Below are 24,174 nucleotides of genomic sequence, written 5' to 3'. Positions count from 1 at the left end.
CTGAAAGCTTTTATGCCAACATAGGATCTCCCATTGGTGTTGCAAGCCTTAACCAAGCCTCCATTTGAGCCTTTGGTTCAAGCTTCCTTGACACTGCTTACACAGAAGGTACTATTGATGGTAGCAATCTCAGCTAGGAGGATGTGTGAGCTACAAATATTATCCTGTGATCCACCTTTTACTAGCTTTCAGCAAAACAAGGTGGTTCTCCGACCAGCACCGGAATTCTATCTTAAGGTGGTTTCCAAGTTCCACCTTAACCAAGAGATCATTTTACCAATTTCCTACATTACCTGAGGAGGAGCAGTGGCATATGCTCGACGTGGTGAGAGCTCTCTCTATTTATATTGAGTGGCCTTTATTGTGGCCAGCTTAAGGCACACCTGTGCAATAATCATGCTGTCTAATCAGCATCTTGATATGCAACACCTGTGAGGTGGATGGATTATCTCGGCAAAGGAGAAGTGCTCACTAACACAGATTTAGACAGATTTGTGAACAAAATTTAAGAGAAATAGGCCTTTTGTGTACATAGAAAAAGTCTTAGATCTTTGAGTTCAACTCATGAAAAATTGGGTCAAAAATAAAAGTGTTGCCTTTATAATTTTGTTCAGTGTAATTTAACCTGTATAAGCGCTAATTCTTACATAATGTTAGCGGAAAAAGATGCCATGACATCAGAATTACATTAGACACAATATTCCCAATGATCTTAATCCTCGAAAACAGGGCACATCCTGTAATTTACAATGGGAATTACATATATAAAAATACATTCACAGAGACAAGTTCACCACGGGAAAAAAAGCATGATCTACAAATTTTTCCACTTTTAGAACTTTGCCAGCAAGTGCTTTTAAGCTTTTACAAACAAACACACAGCATCTGATGCAACTTCCCAAATGCACAGCTACTTTGTATTATCTATTATGTAGTCAACGCGTACTGCTTAATAACTTCAGAATTATATCACAAGCAAGTTTTAGGTGAAGACAATGCTTCCTGTGAGCACAAAATAGGTGTCACATTTGTGGTCTAGATTGCATTAAAATACAGTTGCAAGAAAGCTAGGTAAATCAGTAGATCTTCTTTAACCAGGCTCTCATTTCAATGTTAATGACCTAGTTACATCACAGTGACATAAGTGCATTTTTGTGTTTGTTTGCTGTAACCCAGCACTGACAGTCACATCTAGATATACAGAGGCCTTTAGGAGGAAGCAAGATACACAAACCAGTCAAGTATAAAAAAGTAAACACCAATACAGATAATGAAAAGCGTTTTATAATGTTTAAAGACACCAATAAAATTGGTATTATATCATAACACTCACAGTGGATCAGCATGTACTAAATGTTGTACAGATCTTGATAGGGTTATTACTAATTCAACCATTTGGGTGTATCAAACAAACCAAATGTCAACAACAATGCATCAATTGTTACCTGTAAAACCAGTTGGCATGCAAACCAAAGAATGACTTGGTGCCACAACATATTTTGTGGTATTCAGAAATCCATTCTGAAATTATCCTATAACAGGTGTAAATTATTTGGCTTGCTCCTGTACTAGGAACACAAAGTCCTGACCTTCTTTATTGGTTACTGTGGCGAAAGTAACCTCGCCACTTGTACTTGGAGAGGCCTGCTTGCCAGCCTCCTACCCACAGACTATGGGCCCTGCAGAGAAACCTGTAAAAGACTACCGAACTTGACTGTCTGTTAGCACTGATTTCCCTGGAACTGTTTTGGGCAAAGAACCATGTGCACGGTCGGTCAAAACTATGGCTTCCAGGAAATTCAGTACTAACAGTCGGTCAATTTCGATAGTCTTTTACAGGTTTCCCTGCAGGGCCCATAGTCTGTGGGCAGGAGGCTGGCAAGCAGGCCCCTACAAGTACAAGTGGCGAGGTTACTTTCGCTACAGTTACAATGTCATAGAAGACATTTATCATACAGAGAAACCAAGTCCAAGATCTTCTCTATGCTATGTTGAAAGCCATGTGTACTAGAAGCATGTGCCATCATAACAGTACATATGGGTGAGACTACTATAACCAATGGGATTGGAGTCCATCCAGTGCTAAAGGAGAAGGTGCTGGAGCTCTTCTGTACAGGAAAAACTCTGTACCCATCATATATTTTTAAAATGCTATTCATTTTTTTCTCAACTTGAAAATCTCTTGTGTTAGAATTGTGCGGACGGTACACTCCTATATGGCACATGTCCCACAATAAGCATGAAGCAGAATAGGAGACAGGGGTGCATCAGGTTTTTATGTTGTTGTTTTTTTATTCACGGTCTTTAATTCTTTAAATTTGGTGCCATTACATAGGTGTTTTTACCTGGTATGTCTATGAGATAGGAGTGTATAAAAAAGAACATATGGCAAACAGTGCACATGTGAGTCCATGATGGACTATAGAATCTAAGAGGTCAAAAGAAAATTATTATTTTAAAATATTGCGAGATAACACTTTTTTATAGCTGATGTTGGTGTGTATTGATTAAATAGACATTCAAAACCTATTTTTTCAGCAATATCGTCTATTAAAATACTATAACTGGATTTCTCTACCTCTGCCCAGCAGTTGTGGAATGGATCATAAGCCTCAACACTGTATATTCTCTGACTGCCATCAAAACCTCCGATGGCGTATACTTTTCCACAGAGGGCGGCCATCTTGTGTCTCCATCTGCCAATATTTAAGTACTCTATTTGGATCCATTTGTTGATAGAGGAGTTATATTTCCAAACCTCATGCTGTGTTTCTTTCCCACCTAGAAAATAAAAAAATATAATTAGAATTCAATCACAATGGAGATGTGTTTCCCAGCCAAATGTCGCTAATGAAAAATATTTAATTCTCAAAGTTCCTTTTTTCTATTTTTTTCAGCCTATCAATAAATACAATGCTGTCATTATCTGTTCTGGTATTCTGTTGATGTCAGTGGGTAAAAGACAATAAAAATAAAATAATTTAAAAACAAAATATCAATGCTAATAGATTACCCGAGTCTCATTACCATACGATAGACAACTTTATTTAGGTTCAATAGTAATTTTTATGGGGGGCGGAGCCTAGCTGCAGCAGCGAACGGTCACACATCTCCGGAGCTCCAGATAACAGAGCCCTTCTAAGCCTGATCCCCACTACGAACCCCGTCAAAAAAGGTGCCCAGGGCCCCCACAGCTCCCGCGGACCCGATGGGGAAAAAAACGAAAAAAACTAAATCTGATAAGCCCAGGTTTGGGGCGACAATAGGAGATTTGTGGCGGCAGGCCCAAGACGCACACGGACCTAAAATGGCGTCCCTCGGGGATGAGAGCTCCGACTTCTCCGAGGACCTGCTATCCGAACAGGTAGAGAGCATTCTCCCTACTCCAATCCAGCAACCTAAGCCCCACACAGCGTCCTCACAAACAGGCACAGAAGCAGATACTGCCCCGGTCACCACTGCAGTCCTAAAAGACCTGCTGGCAGACCTACACAGGAAAATCTCGGCAGATATGACAGCACTCAGGGGAGACCTGCAGGGCTTAACAGGCAGGATAAGCAAATTAGAAATCACATCCACCAAGGGCACCCAGCAGATGGAATCACTACAGCAAGCAGTCAAGGAGCTGCAACAACAGAACCTAAATCATGAACACCGCTTTGCTGCCCTAGAGGATGCCAGGCGCCAAAAGAATATTAAAATACGAGGAGTCTTAGACAACCTACCTGAAACTGAATTACCGCACTTAGCGAGACGCCTACTCTCAACCCTGCTGACACCGAAAACCGCCAAAACAGTAATACTCACAAACCTGTTCAGAGTACCCCGGCCAACCAGAGCACCAACCACTGCCTCCAGGGATGTTATACTCCAATTCCAAAATGGCAAAGACAAAACCGCGGTGCTGGCCGCCACAAAGGGGCAGATCCCATATCATTTTGAAGGGATGGACTTGACACTCTTCACAGATCTCTCGGCGAACACCCTAGCATGGAGACGCACCTTCCGTCCACTCACCACTCTCTTGCGACAACACGCTATTCAATACAGGTGGCGACCCTCCCGAGCTCTATCTGTCCCACACGGAGACGAGATGCTCACGATCCACGATCCACAGGACAGCGAGACTCTCCTCCAGAAATTGGGACTCCCAGCTGCAGCACTGACCCAAGGAGAACAGAGCACTGAGCCCAGGAAAAGGCACACATGGAACCCGGCAGGGGCCCCCACATTTGTCCCAAGAACATCTACACCGGACTCCTACACTCTAGCCACAACCTAACTGCAGGACTGACCCCCAAAGGACACAACCCATTGCATCTCTTCCTGAGCACACAACTAGATGGGCATACTACACCTAGTAACATAGACGCAGCCACTACAGTAAGATAGATATGACTGTCACTAACTATGTCCACTCAATCACCGCATCAGTTCGCTACGTACAATTCAGTGCCCATGAGCGTCCGCACCCTCTTTGCAGCACGTAACACACGAACCACCAGGGCAAAACAACACCACACAGGGGACATACCCAGGCATACACACTGGCTGTAAACCTCAAACAACTCTTAAGCTCAATAAGGACATCAGGCAGACCTCTAGGGTATCCCACCACGGGTCACCTCTGGGCCAGATAATGGGTAAATCTCCCTAGCATTAGCCTACCCCTATGGCTCTTAAACTAGCCCATTCTAAGACGCACATCACATTAAACGATTGACTTGAGCCTACCCTTATAGTACTAGGTAGTATGTGGTAACGCTTACATACTAACACGATGATGCTGCAGCTAGTACTACCACATGTTTCATGTTTGTTATATGTTCTTATTTTTTAATATCACTTGACCACTCTTCTCATACGTATGGGATGTAGCCGCATACATTTTTGCTCTACCGACTAACCCATCCTGAATTGTTAGCCTACAATAACTTAATTGTTTTCTTGATCTAGGAATGTTTAATTAGCCTGTTACGTACTAATACAAAAATGTGCAGTACTACCGCTTGCCATGTACCAGTATCTTGCCATATGTTGTTGCGTTATTCATGCTGATGTTTTAGTGACACAAACGACTAAGCCTGTTTTACACTGAGAACTTTCCATTAATGTTGCAGCTCTTTCTCGTTTAAAATTGTACCTAATCTTGTGACACAACCTTTTCAGCTTTAGCTTGAGGCAATAAGCCGTAGCACTGCCACCAGCCTCATTAAATGGAGACGCTGAGCCACCCCTTTTAGGCCGAAAGCCGCCTATGAGGCAACCGCTAATTACCATATGACACTGGCATCAGAAATGTTAAAAGTCGGTCAGAAATGTTAAAAGTCACAAATATGACACGTACGCTCTCAGACAGCAGAATCATACGAGACTATGCGCCGCGGACTTAGACACCCCAACACATTTAGACGTGTCACACACGGCAGCAAGCCCTCACAACAAGAATCTCACTAGGACGCATCAACCCTTTCTTTGACTATGACAACCTACCACATTGGCGCTGAAAACGCTACCAGGTACAGGGCTCGAGTCCTGCAGGAACGCGTGGGAACGGCGTTCCTGCACTTTCTTTTGAGCAGGAACGCCGTTCCCGCTGTTGCTGCAGGACTCATGCCGCTCCCAAATGCCCCCCGTGTCCCCCCTGTCATGGGGGGGCCCAAGAGGTGGCCATCCTGGACCCCCACCGGCGGGCGGCTCTCTCTCTCTGTCACACGCAGCGAGGGAGCTGTGTCCTCTTTGCTTCCTCTCGCCGCGCGCTGTTTGCTGATGCTGGGAGCCGGAATATGACGTCATATTCCGGCTCCCAGCATCAGCAGACAGCCTGCGCGGCGCGAGGGAGCAGAGAGGACACAGCTCCCTCGCCGCGTGTGACAGAGAGAGAGACGCCCGCACCACTGGACCCCAGGAACACGTCCACGCCAGCTCTCCAGGTAGGGAGGCTGGGTGGACATTCTTTTAGTTAAAAAAAAATAAAATAAAAATGTGTGTGTGTGTGTGTGTGTCTGAGTATCTGTGTGTCTGTGAATGTATGTGTGTGTGTGTGTGTCTTCGAATGTATGTGTGTGTGTGACTGTGAATGTGTGTGTCTGTGAATGTATGTGTGTGTGTCTGTGAATGTTTGTGTGTGTCTGTGAATGTTTGTGTGTGTCTGAATGTTTGTGTGTGTCTGTGAATGTATGTGTGTGTCTGTGAATGTATGTGTGTGTCTGTGAATGTTTGTGTGTGTCTGTGAATGTATGTGTGTGTCTGTGACTGTGAATGTATGTGTGTGTGACTGAATGTATGTGTGTGTGACTGAATGTAAGTGTGTGTGTCTGTGAATGTGTGTGTGTGTCTGTGAATGTATGTGTGTCTGTGAATATGTGAGTGTATGTGTGTCTGTAAGTGTGTGTGTCTGAGTGTATGTATGTGTTCTGTGAGTGTGTGTGTCTGTGTGTGTGTGTCTGTGTGTGTGTGTCTGAGTGTATGTGTCTGTGAATGAATGTGTGTGTGTGTCTCTGTGAATGTATGTGTGTGTGTATGTGCGGGTTTCTGAGTGTGTGTGTACAGGCGTATATGTATATGTGTGTCTCTGTGTGTGCACGCGTGTGTGTATATACACGAATACACAAGTGTATTTTATTATTTTTTTTTGGGGGGGGGGATGGGGGGGGGGAATTTTGGGAGAGTTCCCACACTTTATTCCTCATGACTTGACCCCTGACCAGGTAGTCGCATTGTTACACAAACCCTACATTACATACCACTTTGTTACATATATTGAATCTCACAGAAAAGCGATGTTATTTTCATGTCCTGTTATTTTCATGTTTTAAAACAAAATATTGTGCTGTTTAAATTGCCACATGTTGATATGCTGACAAAACGCTAGCAGACGCTGTCGTGGCGCTGCATGCTCTATTGTTACTTCATGCACAAACAAAAATAAAGAATAAAAAAAAAAAAATAGTAATTTTTATCTTCTTGGTAAAACGTTCATCTGTTTGTACCTGCATAAAGAAAACAACTTAGTTTTGACTGTAATGGACTAAACACCGAATCAAGAATCAGTCGGTGCCAGCTGGTAAGTGTGTGGCATGCCTTCCACAAACTTTACAGGGCGTGTAAATACCAGATGTAAACTGTTCCAGGTCAGACTTGTTGCAATACACGCCAAGCAAGGAACAGATTATCATGCAGACAGGAGGGACACACCTGGTTTTTGTCCATAAGGGACCAATTCGTCTTCCTGATAATGCTCTGTAGATTCTACAGGAGTATGAAAAAAGCCTGTATCTACTATACCAGGGAGACTTCCTCAACCTTCAACTGCACCACTAAAGACCACCATGGACGTAATAGAACAAGACATGAGTTCACAGATAAACATATACTATATATACACTATACATGATGTGGTGAAGAGTGTGAAGTATGAGATCTATACATTGGCACTCATTTTCAGGTTGTCCCACCTACAGCTAAAAATCATATATTAAAGTATCCAAAGGGGAAGTAGGGTATCATTACCAAGACTGTGTGTGACAGTGACCTTATTTTTACCCATACTTCCGTGCGTTTCCTTGGATCCCACCATGATTGTCATGGAACCACCCACTGCTAACCCACCACCATGGCTACTTTGTAAGTATGTCTCCCTTTCAAACACTCTAGACAAATATTATTATCATGATTGCTGCCACTTTTTATTTTTTCTAATATATTACTATACTGTTTACCGCCTTTATCACATCTGATTTCTTAAACTTATGTCTGTGTTTGTAATGTTTATGAACTTTATCAATATCTTTCAACTTTTATCTATTGATACACCATCAAGCCTTGGTTACTAACTTCCTTCAGAAATCCGGCTAAACTTCCGGATGGAGAAGTTCAATAAAGTCCACATGTTGATGAGAATCACCACTGAACGAGGCATTCGGTGTGCTGAAGAACTGATTTTGATGCCTCCATAAAACTGGTGGGAACTTATTATACGACAATGACAAGGTATGCTGAATACCAACCCTGTGCATGAACCTGCACAATATCGTCAGCAGAAGGAATGTCGTATCTGAAGAAGATGAACCTTAAGGAGTTGGAAGCTCTGGGTGACATGAATCTCATTATTGGGGTCACAGTGCTGGAGTGTGGTCAAGTTCTCTCAGTAACAGACTCTGTTGTGTTGCAGAGTTTTATATAAATGTTTTAACTGCCCAAACTTATATACCACCTTTTTAGTTGTTTTTTCCCTCTACTTACCCCCCCCCCCCCCACCGCCGTTTTTATTTTTACCCATAACAACTCTGATTGATTTTACTTATGTTGGTATGTTATGTTGGTTAACTTTTTCTAATGACACTTATGTTAGTGTCAGCCTTTTGGGGGAGTTTGAGATTGTGTGTATGCAAGTACTGCGAGTCCTTCAAACTACTGTGACTAAGTCTGTATTCAAACCCCAACCATAAATATACATGGTCCATTTAGTTAAAGCCTGCCAATAACCTGGCTTTAATTTTGGCAAATAAAATAAATATGAAAAAATAACAACATAAATATGCACAAAGAAATTAAATAGGCAAAATAATAATTTGTCATCCCAGCAGGTATAACACAAATCAGTAGTGAAATTAACCCCTTAAGGACACATGACATGTGTGACATGTCATGATTCCCTTTTAGTCCAGAAGTTTGGTCTTTAAGGGGCTAAAGGGGAGACAATGAGCTGGAAATAACCAAAGAGAAATATTAGGACAAGCTGCAAAAAAATACATGCTGACTTGGGAAAACTTTTACATAAAACGGGCATTCTTAATGACGCATCCAGCCAGACAGATCTTTGCCAATGTGTTAGTCAAACCTTCAATGTAAAAAAAAGAAAAAAAATAGAAATGGACAATGTAGAGGCAGAAGTGGTTGCTGGGGTAAAAGACCCATAAAGTGGGCAGCGTGACCTCATTAATAGAGATGTCCCGAACAGTTCACCAGGAACTGTTCGCCGGCGAACATAGCTTGTTCGCGGTCGCCGCGGCGTGCGAACATATGCGATGTTCGGTCTGCCCCCTATTCGTCATCATTGAGTAAACTTTGACCCTGTACCTCACAGTCAGCAGACACATTCCAGCCAATCAGCAGCAGACCCTCCCTCCCAGACCCTCCCACCTTCATGTCGAATAGGGGGCGGACCGAACATCACATATGTTCGCCTGCCGCGGCGACTGCAAACAAGCTAACTGTTCGGGACATCTCTACTCATTAATACCGCAGAGATCACCATTAGGTACCACTCTGAGTAGTGAAAAAAGTGGTCACTGATGTTGCATTATATAACCTGCCGCAACAGCAGTAAATGAAATATCTGTGTATCTCCTGTCTCAATATTTCATTGACCTCTTGAAATGACTGTGAGGCAGTGGCATGGGTGTCAGGCAGAATGAACCTCCTCCTAAGAGGTTATTTTTAGAATAGCATGGAAAACATATACCATGGTCAGAGTGCGCGTACAAATGAAACTCATGTTTTTTGTTTTTCTTGACCGCATCCATTTAAAAAGCCCATAGAAAGGGAAGCAGGTCTTAACTTGCACATATCGTCCATGTTTTTATTACTCATGAACCTAATAGTGAATAGTGCATGATACTTAATAAATCTGCACAGACCAGAACAGAACTCACTACAATTTTAGATTCTTGACCCAAGACTGTTGGATACAGGGAGAGTTACTATACAAGGGTGCACTGATAGGACTTAAGAATAATTCTAGCCCCATATATCCTTTACATCCATCAATGGACTCAAAATGTTGGTATTCTTATAGTACACACCTGATATGTAAACTTCATTTTTAAAGGTTATACAGGCAAATTCAACCCATTTTTTATCTTCATTTTCATTTTCTTGTTCTGATGTTGGGAGTTTTGAAACTTCTAGTCGGCTTCTTCTTAAAGGATCAAGACAGGTAACTTCAGTAACAAACTTTTCATCTTTTGTGCATCCTCCAATTATCATGAATACTTCAGACTGGAACTCGTGCATCCGAGGTTTCGTTCTCTCTGAAATTATCTACAACACAGAAAAATATTTAATTATGAATTAAATAATACAGAGTTCATCTAAACTGATGCAGGAAAATACAATGTGACTCAGAAATATAGAATATCATATATAAAAAACAAATTGTGTGTCCATTTGTGTGAAGTAACAACTTCACGACAATACATTAGATTGCATTGTATATAATCAACTCCACACTTTCATTTATGCAGTCTGAAGAATAAGTCATGCAATAGAATGGACTCTTACTACAAGTAAAAGTAACAATAAGACATTACAGTTAGCTTACGAGTAAAAGTAGAATAGAAGAAGTAAACATTAGGTGGTTAACTTGTTACTCACTGTAAAAACTCTGCTGTTGGGATGGCCTTTCCCTCCATGACCAGACCACTTCCAACTATAGAACAGCAATGCTCAGAGAATCCCCCCAAAGCAGGATTATATTAAAAACTAATTTTATTTACTAGATCCCCATATGATAAGGTTAGAAAGCATATAACGGGGGGCGGAGCCTAGCATCCAAGCAGAGTGGCTGTGCTGAACCTCAGCTCCCACTACAATATGCCCTTTTCGGGGGTAATCCCCTCAATAATCGGCACAATCGCACCCTGGAGAGAACCTAGTATGAAGGGGACACCCGGGGCTATCAAATGATACCGAAATCAAGCCTGTACCTCCCCGGGGACCCGACAACATGCTTTGAGGCCTACCGGAGATCGGGCAGCGGGGAGACGGCCGCTCCCCAGGCTGACTGACCTGGACATGGAAACCTCGAAAGGGTCACCTCCTAACCCACCCCCCTCTGGACCGATGGGGGTCATCTCGGTCCACACTAAGCGACTGGAATGGCAATCATAAGCCAACCATACAAGTCGAGGAACCGCAACATCAGGGCAGCCGAGCACATGGCGTACCCAAAATGGCGCTGGCGAGTACACCATACGAGCTGAAACATCTACAAGAGATGGAGGATCACAGCGACATACAGCAGCGTTTAGATGCAGCTTTTGCCCAATTCTGGCACAAGCTGGTAACAAGGCTGCAAGCACCAACGGCAAATCAGTCACCCCACCCAGATAAGAACGGACCAAACCGAGCCCACGGAGTACAGAGGAAGGTACCACCGAAAGGGCAGCCAGACCGCAAAAAAGCAGCGGGGAACAGGGGGAAGAGGCGCCCCACTCCAGGCACAGCGACTATCCCCAAGCTAACCACGCAAGCACGGAGCCCGCCCAGGCTGGGGGCCAGGAGGAAACTGCCTCCGCAGCATCGACCACCCTGCAGAAGGAATGCCCGCCGCTGGCGACGACAGGTCACCGGCTCCATCTGCACCCGATATGGGAATGCCTCGAACTCACAGAGTCATTGAGTCAGTGGTCAGACGATGCCACCCTATATGTGGGCCTGGGGCTGGAGGGGTTCCTCGCCCCGCATCTGCCGCTCTAACACCTTTTGCCCTCTCACTCCTGATGACAACATACCGCGAACTGGCAAGGGCTGAGCGGGACTGATTTGCGGACACGCCGCACTGTTTAACTTTCTCCTCTCACCTTCTTTATCTCTTTAGGTCCCCTCTATACAGGACGCAACGCTAAGTTTAAATGGTTACCTTTGTCGCAGCCCACCATCTATGCAACCAGTTGTGGTTTGTTTTTTTAATCACTGACCCAGTTAAACCCAATTGCATAGCTTAAGCACTGTGCATCTCCCATATCTGTTTTGTTATACAGTTAGTTCTGCATTGAACCAATGATACCCATTCAGCAAAGCAACTGTTTTAGTATATCTAGACACAAGTCTGTACGCCTCTCATTTCCTATGTATGTAGGATACTGTTTAAGTCCAGCATGTTAATATACTGAGCCCTCTGGTATAGTATATGCTTTAATTCTATTAACACACTCAGAAGGCATGCATCTAATCAACCAGCCTGCACAACTCAGGGTAATGTTACCTCTGCTAGATTAAAAATCAGTTTATCCACTTATTGTGCCTTTAATCAACAGGACCTTATGATCCAAAGCTTGTATCTTCAACATATAGTTTAACGACAAATTTTTTTTAAAAATGAGGCATCTCTAATCTGGAAATGTAACTCAAAATTGTTAAATGATGTACCTAAGCTGTAAAATCACTTCTACAATTTCCCTGCTTTTCTTTTGTACCCCATCTTATATGCCTTCAATTAAAGAAAGATTTACAAAAAAAAGAAAGCATATAACATGCTGCGATGGCCCTAAATAATTATGTGGTCGTGGGGCTTGAGGGAACCCATACCTGTGAAGAGGTCAGTGTGGTGCAGCGGAGGCTCTTGAGGTTTCAAGGACAGTGATTGAGCAGATGGTTGGAGTGTGGAGGCTGGAGCCTTTGCGTTCCTATGAGGGGATGAAGCTCATGGACTGTTCTGGCTTCGGGATGCCAACTATGCAACTGGGCTGCTCGGGAAGACTAGGAGTGACTCAGTGAGTCTTGCCAGCATACAATTAAGCTTTAATCTGTAATGGTTGTGCCCATCTAGATGGGTTGTGGCGACCTATCGGACTATGAATTAGGTTCCTTATCTAGCCAATTTTATTTTATTTTCTTTAGCACCCTGGATGTCAGTTGGTAAACTGTCCCTTGCATACATCATGAAGTTCACACAGCAGCTTCTGATAAATCATGCTCTTACTACACATATCCCTTTTACCATTTTCTATTCCGCTTTTCTCAACCCTCATTCCATCTCCCTTGTCTCTTTCCCTACTTTTCCTCCCCTACTCTTTTTCTCTGGGTCTTCACTCTCTCTTTTATGTTCTCCTCTTTTCCTTTCCTCTACTATTTCTATTTCCTAGCTAAATATAGGTACAAGTGGTTTGTAGATATAACCGGCATTTTCCTTTTTGCTCCCAAAAACTGCTGTTTGGAGTACTCTGTATTATTTCCCTAATTTGCACCATAGGCATTGTTCTGAGCTCATAATGACAAATGCTCAGCATAGCTAATTTCCGACACATTACCTAATGGTTCAATATAGTGTATTGACAGCCTAATCCACTATCATAGAAGTCGTGCAACATGCTTCATTAGAAATTGGATGCTCACCTCACTATCCGCACTATCCGCACTGTATAATACGCTACCCAGAATTTCTATAGAGTTTATGCATCATTCGTGGCCGCATAAATTTAATGCTATAACCTAGCGCTAACTAGTTTTTTTTCTCTCTTTTCAGAGGTTAATATGATATATACTCAGATTAGATTTAACGAGACATGTTTTCTAGACTCCTAAAACTTTTTTAGGCATCAAGTTCTTTATAGTAAGAGTCCATTTGTATGCTTGGCAAATAAACTAAAATTTTATAAATATATTAATCAATTTTTTTATTCTTACCCCTCATACCAGCATCTTTTGTTCTCTATTATGATTTAATTGCGTTCTGTAGTCTATTTAGAGGTACACGCAATTTGCTAACCTAATCTTTTGTAGGAGGGATAATATGTAAACATTGGTTTCATGCTGTACTGTTGGCCCTTTTCATGATGTATGTATAACAATCCCTGCAGTTTGTTACCTCTGTTCATTAAGCTCTGTTGCTTCATGACAATAAAATAATATTTTACACAAATCACCCAACTGAAACAGGGAACTAAAAAAAAAATCTTAAGATTGTTTAATATAACTCTCCGTTGAGAGAATTCTTTGAGGGCTGATGTTCTTTAGACTTATTCACGTTGCCATGATTAAATGCACACTGAAAGCACTATAAACACTACAGCTGTTTGTTTGTTTTTTTTAAGTTTCACCATGATATGAAGACAACGGTTGAAGCAGGAAAAAACAAAGGGACTTATAAATAACTAGAAAAGCTAAACCTATCTTGGAGAATTTTCTATAATAAATTAGCTCAATATCGTTTTAGTGGTAAGGCATCGAGCCCTAAGGCCAACAGAATTTTAAAAAAAAATTAAATTTCTTTGACTGGTCGATATTGGTATGACTCCATCTTTAGCTTTAAGTCTGCTCAAAGTGTGGCCTCAGTAATATTTAGGGTGGGTCCCCTTCTATAGTTATCCTTTTTTTTTTTTTTTTTTTTCTTTTTTTTTATATGCATGTGAGTACAACAGTGCCTGTATGGCCACAATGGCATCAGCAGGCTCCAGTATCATAAGTTTAACATAACAGTGTTGTGGCATGAGAGACTTGCATACATTTTTTACAAAAAAAGATTAACGAGTAACGATTCAAGAGATAAGCGTATGAGTATTAGTGTACATGCTTAGACTATATAATCGCTAGGTCAGACTTAATTGTAGAACTTCACGTACGCTGGTACAGTGTTGAGGCGATTTGCCCTGTCTAGCTAACCATGTGGTGAACATTTGGGCTACCAGAACCCAAATTCATATATTAAGTTATCAGAATGAGAAATTCCTGTTAAACACAAATGCAATGTATAAGCTGGTATATTTGCCAGAGCAATGCAAAGGCCTGTTAGCAATTCTATTCCCTCGCTATTCTGGTCTCAGCAGCAGGATTCAGGGAGAGTAAAACGATAGACAATAGTAAATTGCGTCACATTTAGCCCTATAGTTATTGTAGGCTACAGGTAAGAGAAAATTATAATTTTCAAAGGCATTTTGTCACTTAATTACTCAGGGGACAGGCCTGTTCTGATGGTAAAAGGTGAGTGCATAGACATAAACAATTCTAAAGCATTGCATCTCGTGGTTCCATATACTGCACAACATGGAGCTCATGATTATTGTAGGTAAGTCCTGGATGTTCAACCGACGTCCGAAGCGTGGAGGGTGTCACTGGAATGGTGGTTGTTATGCTGGTCTCCCGTGATGTCTCTCCGCCAGACCTCCCTCTCGCTGGACCCCAACGGGCCGGATACGGTAGCACGGCTGTGGAGTGTCGCAGGCTCATAAGGGCCGCTGGGTTCGGTGTTTCTGTTGTAGGGGTCATCTCTGGCACTTCTCTTCATGATGTGTGGCCTCTGAGCCGCTTGTGTTGTGGCATTGGTCAGGGAGAGGTGCTTTGTGTTGCGCTGGTAGCCGGAATCGGGGTCAGACGCTTTTTTTGTGTGCTTTAAGGTCTCTGTATTGCTTGTGTGCGGGTGGAAGCGTGTGACTCTCAGGGCTCTCTGGTATCTGAATTGCCTGACGGCCATTTTGGATGCTCGGGGTACCTGCTTATAATATCTGCGTCTTGCCGCTGGTCTTATCCATGAGGCCACCGTTAGGTCAGCTTGTCGGTGGGTTACCCCTCGGCTTAGCAGGGCTTTCCTGAGGCCTGCGCATAGCTGGTCAAACACTGCCAAAGGGGATATATGTGCTTGTGGGCGGTTGCTCCGTTTAGTAGATCTCGGCTGGGCGGCCATTTTGACTGTACTTTGTGGGCCCGTTGTCCCGCCATGTCTTGTGGCTATGTTACACGCTTTCCTTGCTGGTCTGTGTGGCCAGAAGGGACCGGGATATCCCCCACCGGTCCGGGGGGGGGGGGGGGTGCGTAGGCTGTGCTGGGATTGCTTGTGGGCTCGTGCGTCGAAGGGAGCAGCCGTCTCCCCCCTGCTTCGGCCCCAGTAGGCCGCAGTTGGAGCTCCGTATTCCCGGCTTCGGCATGCACCGGAGTGGTGTCATCGTGCTCAGTGGGGCATTCCCGACGTGGGTGGCGCACCCTCAAGCAATTTTGAGCTTCATAGCCTCCGTTTTTTGCTGGTTTCTACCCGCCGGGCCGGAGCTCGTGTCAGATGCGTCTGCACGGCTCGGTGGTCAGACTCCGCCCCCCTTCTATAGTTATACTTAAAAAATAAAATAGCAAGGTGATAATCTTATATGGGATTTATAGGTTGAAGCTAGTACAACTGGAAATTATCAATTTACAGTTTTGTCCATGTTCTACGTTAATCAGGGCCACTATGACCAAAGTCCATGTGCGAAATGTCTATTTTGTCTCATTAAATAAGTCTTGGATTCTAAATGTCATGTTCATTAATCATGAGTAGTTTCACCATCCGTATTTGCCACAGGCTATTTCCAGAAACCCCAACTATGTACCAATATTGAAGGGATTCTATGGATACCCAGACCACTTTAGTTTAATGAAGTGGTCTGGGTGCCATGTCTCTGTCTGTTTAGCCGTGTAGCTGAAAGCATTGCTGTGTTACAGGAACGGCAATGTTTTCATTGAAGGGTAAACATGCCTCTAAGAGGCTAACTGGAAGGCAGCCACTAAAGATGTTTCTGCAGCTATAACCGGGTTAAACTCGGTTATAGATAAAATTACTCTCATTGCAAGCATTTGATTGGTGCAGCATGGTGTTTTGAAGCACATGCGCACTCGCCTCCCAGGGATCACAATTGAAGAGGCAGAGAGAGCAGCGTGGTAGGTAAGAAAAGTAAAACTTACCTTTTAAATTTAAAGAAAGGGGCGAAGAACACATATATAGGGGAATATTATAGTGTTATGAAGTCGTGTTTGTATTCCTAAAGCTATGGTGTTTCTTAAAAATATTCCAACATGTATGGCCCAAGTCCAAAGAGACTGACTAAAAGATGTAAGAATGGTAAGGCTTCAGCAGTGCATGCATTGAGGGATTCCCCCTCACTTGGAAAAAATGTGACGTTAATAAATCAGATTGGAAAAAATCTATTTAAAAAAAAAAGCAGATGTGAGGTTATTCAGTTATTCAACGTAGGAAGCTTTCACAGTCTAGACAAAGCAAATTCACACGCCTTGTAGCTTAGAAATGAGGAAGTGTCAATATGTTTAGAAAATAAACACACAAAGTGGTAATGTCAAGTCTGTTTAACAAATACACATTACACACACAGATTTAGTCAGTCCAGAATGATTGGCATCGGGTTAACAGATGAGCAAGCAGGCTTTATAAAAACAACAAAAAGGAGGCACCGAGAATAAGTACTGAATTTCCCAAAATGTGAAATACTTGATTTACGTTGTTATTGAATCAAAGGAATAAACCAAAATAACTTTTTTTCAAGCAAAAAATAATGTTCCTAAGAATATCAAGTGTCAGAACTGTTACCCCTTCCATAAGTCTTCTTATGCATACAATCAAACAAAACTACATCTTTATTAATATTTAGCATTTTTGAATGTCTCTCATTCTTAAAGGAACACTATGCTCACCAGATGGTCTCATCTGATTAAAATACATTGCAGGGTTCAAACAGGGGGCACATGGTACCCAGATTACTGCTTTAATGGGTAATGTTGAATGGGTAAGGCAGTGACTGAGTGACAGGCAACAGAGGGTTGTAGTCAGTGGAGTATATTCGAAGCTTGGGCTTGTCAACCGGTAGGGTACCTCAGGGATCTGTACTTGGACCCATTCTCTTTAATATTTTTTATTAGTGATATTGCATAAGGTCTTGATGGTAAGGTATGTCTTTTTGCGGATGATACTAAGATATGTAACAGGGTTGATGTTCCAGGAGGGATAAGCCAAATGGCAAATGATTTAGGTAAACTAGAAAAATGGTCAGAGTTGTGGCAACTGACATTTAATGTGGATAAGTGCAAGATAATGCATCTTGGACGTAAAAACCCAAGGGCAGAGTACAGAATATTTGATAGAGTCCTAACCTCAACATCTGAGGAAAGGGATTTAGGGGTGATTATTTTTGATGACTTAAAGGTAGGCAGACAATGTAATAGAGCAGCAGGAAATGCTAGCAGAATGCTTGGTTGTATATTGAGAGGTATTAGCAGTAGAAAGAGGGAAGTGCTCATGCCATTGTACAGAACACTGGTGAGACCTCACGTGGAGTACTGTACACAGTACTGGAGACCCTATCTTCAGAAGGATATTAATACCTTAGAGAGAGTTCAAAGAAGGGCTACTAAACTGGTTCATGGATTGCAGGATAAAACTTACCAGGAAAGGTTAAAGGATCTTAACATGTATAGCTTGGAGGAAAGACGAGACAGGGGGGATATGATAGAAACATTTAAATACATAAAGGGAATCAACACAGTAAAGGAGGAGACAATATTTAAAAGAAGAAAACCTACTACAACAAGAGGACATAGTCTTTAATTAGAGGGGCAAAGGTTTAAAAATAATATCAGGAAGTATTACTTTACTGAGAGGGTAGTGTATGCATGGAATAGCCTTCCAGCTGAAGTGGTAGAGGATAACACAGTAAAGGAGTTTAAGCATGCGTGGGATAGGCATAAGGCTATCCTAACTATAAGATAAGGCCAGGGACTAATGAAAGTATTTAGAAAACTGGGCAGACTAGATGGGCCGAATGGTTCTTATCTGCCGTCACATTCTATGTTTCTATGTTTCTATGTTAAAATAAAGTTGTCTGGGTGCCTATAGTGTTTCTATTAAGAAATGCATTGTAACCTTTCATGGTTTTACTGGAATGTAAAAATTAGGGAGAGAATGTTGTTTTCTTTCAAACCGTTTTTTGAGTGGCAGTGCAATGCTATACAGCCACGGATGGAATAAATAGCACTGGGCTAATCTGAATTATTGCCTTTTTACCATCTTCTTTGTTCCGTCGTTATATACGGTTTATTTCTAACTTTAATATATCCTCAATTAGCCATAAACTAGTCTTACTTGGCATATTCAATTGAATTCCCCCTTTCATCTCATATATTTAAATCCTCTGCCCAGCCCTGCTTTGCCCATATCTAAAATATTAGGTGACTAAAAATATGTGTGATAAGGAGCTTAATTTAAAAATGTGTTCTAGTGGTAAAAACCTTTTTAGTGATTTTAATTAGCTGCTCTTACTCTCACAAGTTATCCTTTAGATAACTTCCAAAATGTGTAAGTTGTTACGGTGGAGTGCATAGTGAATTATTCTAATGTGATACTAATTTATATAAATACCCTCCTAAAGTGCCAATCTTATAAAGTGCAATCTCAACCTCCACGTTTTTGTGCAAATATTTCTAAAAAGTACCAATCTTATACGGCTCGATTTCAGCACTCCAGTTAAAAAAAACTTGAAGGTTGAGATTGCACTTTATAAAACTGGCACTTTAGGAAGGTATAAATTTTAGAAGAAAGTATATCAATTAGGTATATAAATTAGTATGACATATGAATAATTAACTAAGCACTCCACTATAACAACTTACGTATCTAAAATATTGTCTGAGTCCATCAAATTCGCATTCAAGATATCACAAAATATGTAAGGTATTATTTTGTCGTTATACCCACCACCCTTTCTCTATCTGCGTTTCTGATAAGTACTTGACTCAGATTCAATCCATACAAAATGATGATTCCCAGCTCATCTTATTTATATTGTTCTTCATCTGCTGCTCTACTCCAATCAATCCCTACCTAAAAGTAAAATCCTTAAATCATTTAAATCATTTACAGGGCTGCAAAAAAACTGTACACTCTCAAGACATATAACAAGCTGTGTGCCCGCTGTAGTCCTGTTTTTATGATCTTCAAAATTCTCCCTTCCATCTTAAAACAATAACTCGAAGTTAATCTATGTAAGGAAACTTATTCTGGACATTCCATTACTCATAGTCGGATCATTTCCACCGTTTGTCCTTATGCTCTTAGTCTTCTACACAAATTGCATTTGCATTTTGTCTTTTTGAGCCAGGTGTTTGTAATCAGTATTTGCATGTGACTGGAACAGGGACGATGGTAATGAGTGGGGGAAAGAAAGATGAGTATAGGAAAAAAAAACTGTGTTTCTTGTACTGATATTGTGTTTTTGGATTTGATATGTCCACGTTTCTGGTAAAGAACTGCTAAAAAAAAAATACTTCATTAATCCATAAGTCACAGATGTGACAAATAGAACTTTTTTTAAATAAAAAAATAAATAAAAAAATATCACTTCCATCTGCTTTTATTTTAATAATCTGTTTCTATCCATCCGTAAATGAAAAGTTGGGTATCAAGTGACTTATATTAAAATATCAGTGTCATGATACAGGTCATGAATAAAATTAAAATGTCTTTGATTACGCCAGTTGCTGATCTAGTTTCAGTGCTCTGTAGTGGTTATGGTGCATGATGTGCCATTTAAATAAATAATCAGATTCCAATAACCAGATTCGTATGAGAGGAACATGGGTGAGGTTACCATTTTGATATGGTCTGTTGATATCTGAATATTTTTATTGAGCACACATGAAGGGTCGAGTGATGCTGTTTTAGCTTTTTTTTTAGATATACTGTCATTATTATTATTATTATTATTATTTTATTATTTATATAGCGCCATCAGATTCCATAGCGCTGTACAATGGGTGGACTAACAGACATGTAATTGTAACCAGACAACTGGACGTACAGGAACAGAGGGGTGGAGGGCCCTGCTCCATGAGCTTACATTCTAGAGGCAGTGGGGATCATCTCAATACACAGGCCTTAACTTTATATCTATTAACGTGTTCACATGTGTATGATTTTTACTGTATATTTCTAGATTACATGAGAAAAAGTGTAACCTCCCAAAAACACATCTTAATCCTACAGTAGAGTACATTTGTTTGCCAGTTTGTTGTGATGCAATTACTTCTTCAGAATACCTTTGTTACACTACAGTTAAAGTAGAAAACGACTCAACGTCCTCATCAAAGAAGAATATCAACAGCGAGTACTTTCAAGTCAGCAATATTAATATTTGTACATACAATTTTTCAAAATTCCAATAAATTTTGTTATAGAATTATTTGTAAAAATCGCGAATGTTACAGTAATAGAATTACTTGTACTCACCTCGTTTCCAGTCAAGTAATACATCCGTGCCTCTTGCATTAGAGGGAATACATCAGGACATTGTCTAATAAGTTCATTTGCTTCTACTGTTCCCACAAGGTACCATGGATCTAGTAAGGGTAAACGGACACATTCCAGCAGTTTTGGAAGGAGTGTAAGTCTTTCATCCTGTTTATAGTGCACCCAGTTTATGACTGTCTCAAATACCTGTGTTTCTTCTGTCACATACAGTTCATCACTTTTCAAGATGTGATAAAGAATTTCAATTGGTAGTTCCAGAAAATCTTCATGATTTAAAACCTGACAAAAATTCTGTATAATGTAGGCTTCAACTCGGCGTTTCAAAGAGTCCAGCGAGTGAGTGTCAGCGAGTCTCAAAATTCCAACACAATTTTCCGGATGAAGTGCTTCCGTAAGAAAGCTGGAGCAAGCGTCAACCATACGGAAGAACTAAAGTGAAAAAAAGATGAAAGGTTATCATCTGAAAATGAAGACTTGCACCTGCTGAAAAATAAGCGTCAAATATATTTAGTGATATATGATCTAAATACAATATTGTATTTTTTTTCCAAAGAAGACACAAAATTATATTTTGGAAAATACCTTGTTTGTTTAATTAAAATGAACATGTTTTAGAAAACTTTTAATACTCAAATTACTTTTTCCACAGCCAGAGTTTTATGAATTATAATAAAAATAAAATACTAACTATGTCTTTGGACTTGTGAAATGAATTACGAAGAATGTGTTGACATTCTAAGAATGAATTTACATTTACAGTCAGCCATTACTACGCAAAATATTACTGAATCTGACCTTTAAACTGTTTTACAGTTGGTGCACTTACCAACTGAGCTATCTCCCTTTATGTGGAATTGACCAAGGCCTCATCATCTTTCTTAGCCAGCATACTTTGCCAAGTATGGAACCTAATGAGGAAGTAATTTAAGCAACTTTAAGCAGAAAGATTCTTTAGTCAAACATCTCTAACCTACCCTCCGATGTTATTTAACGACAACAACTATGATTCTCTGCCCATCTATTGCATCCATTGCTTTCAAAGAATTCTGGGAGTTGTATGCCATCAACATCTGGGGGGAGGGGAGCAAAGTTTGAGATCCCTACCTGATGAGAAATATTATACCTGTGTGTGTATTTTCCAACAAATACATTTTAAAAAAAGCTTAGAAGGCAAAAATAATGAAATACAAAACGATAGTAACATGTCAATACAAATTGTCAGGATGTCATCCCAGTCCAATCCCAACAAATACATTTTTAAAAAGTAGTTTAAATTAACAACATAATTCTATGGGAATCCTTAAAATTGCATTGCAATAAAACATGTAAAAGATGTATATTCAAAAAGTGCTTGGGAGTGAGACAAGTTTATAGTATATATTATAGTGTATATATACTACCAAGCACTTGTCAACTGAAAACTATTAGACATGTGCAATTTGTTTCATTCCGAATTTAAATTCGGACGAATTTTGGCAATTCGGACATTCGGATGTTTCTGTATTGCTGAATTTACGAAGTTCCAAATTGAACCAAAGTGCCGAATTTTGGAAGTGCCGAAGTTCTTCGGATTTCTGAAACGTGGCAAAACAGGAGAGGGAGGGAAAATGAAGGGAATGATGACAGGAATCTAACCCTTACCCTACCCCTAACTACTAGGGGTAGGGTTGGGTTTGGGGTTGGGGTTAGGGGTGGGGTTAGAAGTGGGGTTAGGTTAGGGGTAGAGTTAGGGTTTGTGGTAGGATTAGCGGTAGGGGTAGGTTTAGAGAGTTGCCGAAGTCCCGAATTTCGGAAGTGCTGAACCGAACCGAAGTCCCGAATTTCGGAAGTGCCGAACCGAACTGAAGTGCCGAATTGCTCAAGTCCTGAATTGCCAAAGTCACGAATTTTGGAAGTGGTGAACCAAACCGAAGTCCCGAAATTTTTTGCCCATGCACATGCCTAAAAACTATTAACATAACATTCATTTGAACAAGGGATACATAGCTAACATATAAAAACATCAGAATACAGCAATGTCAACTTGAAAATGTAATTATGTAAATATGCATAGTTTTTTTTATTTTTTACTTATTCATTCATCCTTTAAAAAAAAATATATATATATATATATATATATATATATATTGGAAGTGAATGACTTTAGTATCTAGTGCCATTCATCAATACTTCACACATGGTCTGCAATACTTAGGGTAACATTCCTTGCCTATAAGTATTTGTAAGGACTCTGAAGGCATTACTAGCTGAGCAGCTTACAAAATATTGCAACAGAATTCAAGGAAGAATGCCAACATTTGAGCATAATACCCACATTCAGTAAATACAGTCTACATCACATAATTCTAATATAAAGATATTTAAAACTGCTATAGCAAGCTTTGGAATGCTAATGTGATAGACAATACAGAAAAAAAGGGAGCAGGTTTAGCGCTAATTTATCAAAATGAAGGCAGCAAACAAAAAGAAGGGGGTCCCTCTAAACCCTTCAGGAGATCAACAAGAACAACAAAGAAAAGAATGGCTGCACCACAAAAGTACCGTAATGACAATAAAGTGCTATTTGCAATAATATAGAGCAGGTGTGGGTAAATTAAATAATCCAAAGCAATCTTAAAAATAGTCCAAAATAGTCTATAAAGTATTATGAGTACCCCTTTAAAATTAAGTTTGCAGTGCAATAGGAGTTCTTGGGTAGGCAGTAGGTCCTTGTGTCAGCGAATATGATGGGTAGAAGATTTCTTAGTATAATCCATACAAATAAGCAAGACAAGAAAACGAGAAATCCAATAGTGCAATATGTCAACTTAAAAAAGTAATAGAAACGAAAAATGAGTGCCCTGAATACATTTTAAATATAACCTTTAATAGTAATCCTTAAAATCAATAAAGAGTATCCGTGGTGTGAATAGTACTCAAATAATTTTAAACTAAGGTATATACACAAACAAAGTATAAAAGGTCTTGTTCTAAGGTATCCAGAGACCTAAATCTAGTGGTGTATGCAAGAAACTATTTTGCAACCCACTATAGCCAGGAAATTGATGTTGGCAATAAAAATTGAATTCATGTTAAGTTTCAGATCACCGAGGGCCCCTGACGTGTGCGTTTTCGCCCACAACTCATCAGAGGGGACTCTGAAAACTTGTGAACAGGACCTTTTACCAGTCTGTTTTGATACTTACTTACCAGACTAGCATTCTCAAAACTTTTTCTCTGATCGGCTACAAGTTCTGTTTCATTGTCACAAGCTTTTGATACTATTACGCTTGTCTACCGTATATAGACATTTATTTAACAGTTTATATTGCTCACGCCACTCTATACAGCCACTGTGGATTGCAGAACTTTGTTTTGCACACATCACTAAGTGAAGGTCTCTGAAAATTTAT

General features: G+C 40.6%; 1 protein-coding gene across 1 annotated transcript in view; it reads right to left on the bottom strand.

The window, feature by feature from the left end:
• KLHL6 (kelch like family member 6) overlaps window positions 1-24,174 on the bottom strand; it is a 56,721-nt gene that overhangs the window by 13,305 nt on the left and 19,242 nt on the right. The window contains exons 3-5 of the mRNA XM_063440958.1: window positions 20,762-21,211; window positions 9,807-10,044; window positions 2,579-2,781 (exon numbers count right to left, since the gene is read on the bottom strand). Coding sequence (XP_063297028.1) covers window positions 2,579-2,781; window positions 9,807-10,044; window positions 20,762-21,211 — 891 coding nt within the window. The remainder of the gene's footprint in view (window positions 1-2,578; window positions 2,782-9,806; window positions 10,045-20,761; window positions 21,212-24,174) is intronic.

This window comes from Pelobates fuscus, chromosome 2, assembly GCF_036172605.1.
Source record: "Pelobates fuscus isolate aPelFus1 chromosome 2, aPelFus1.pri, whole genome shotgun sequence".
Taxonomy (NCBI): Eukaryota; Metazoa; Chordata; class Amphibia; order Anura; family Pelobatidae; genus Pelobates; species Pelobates fuscus.
This window is presented reverse-complemented; position numbering and strand designations above follow the sequence as displayed.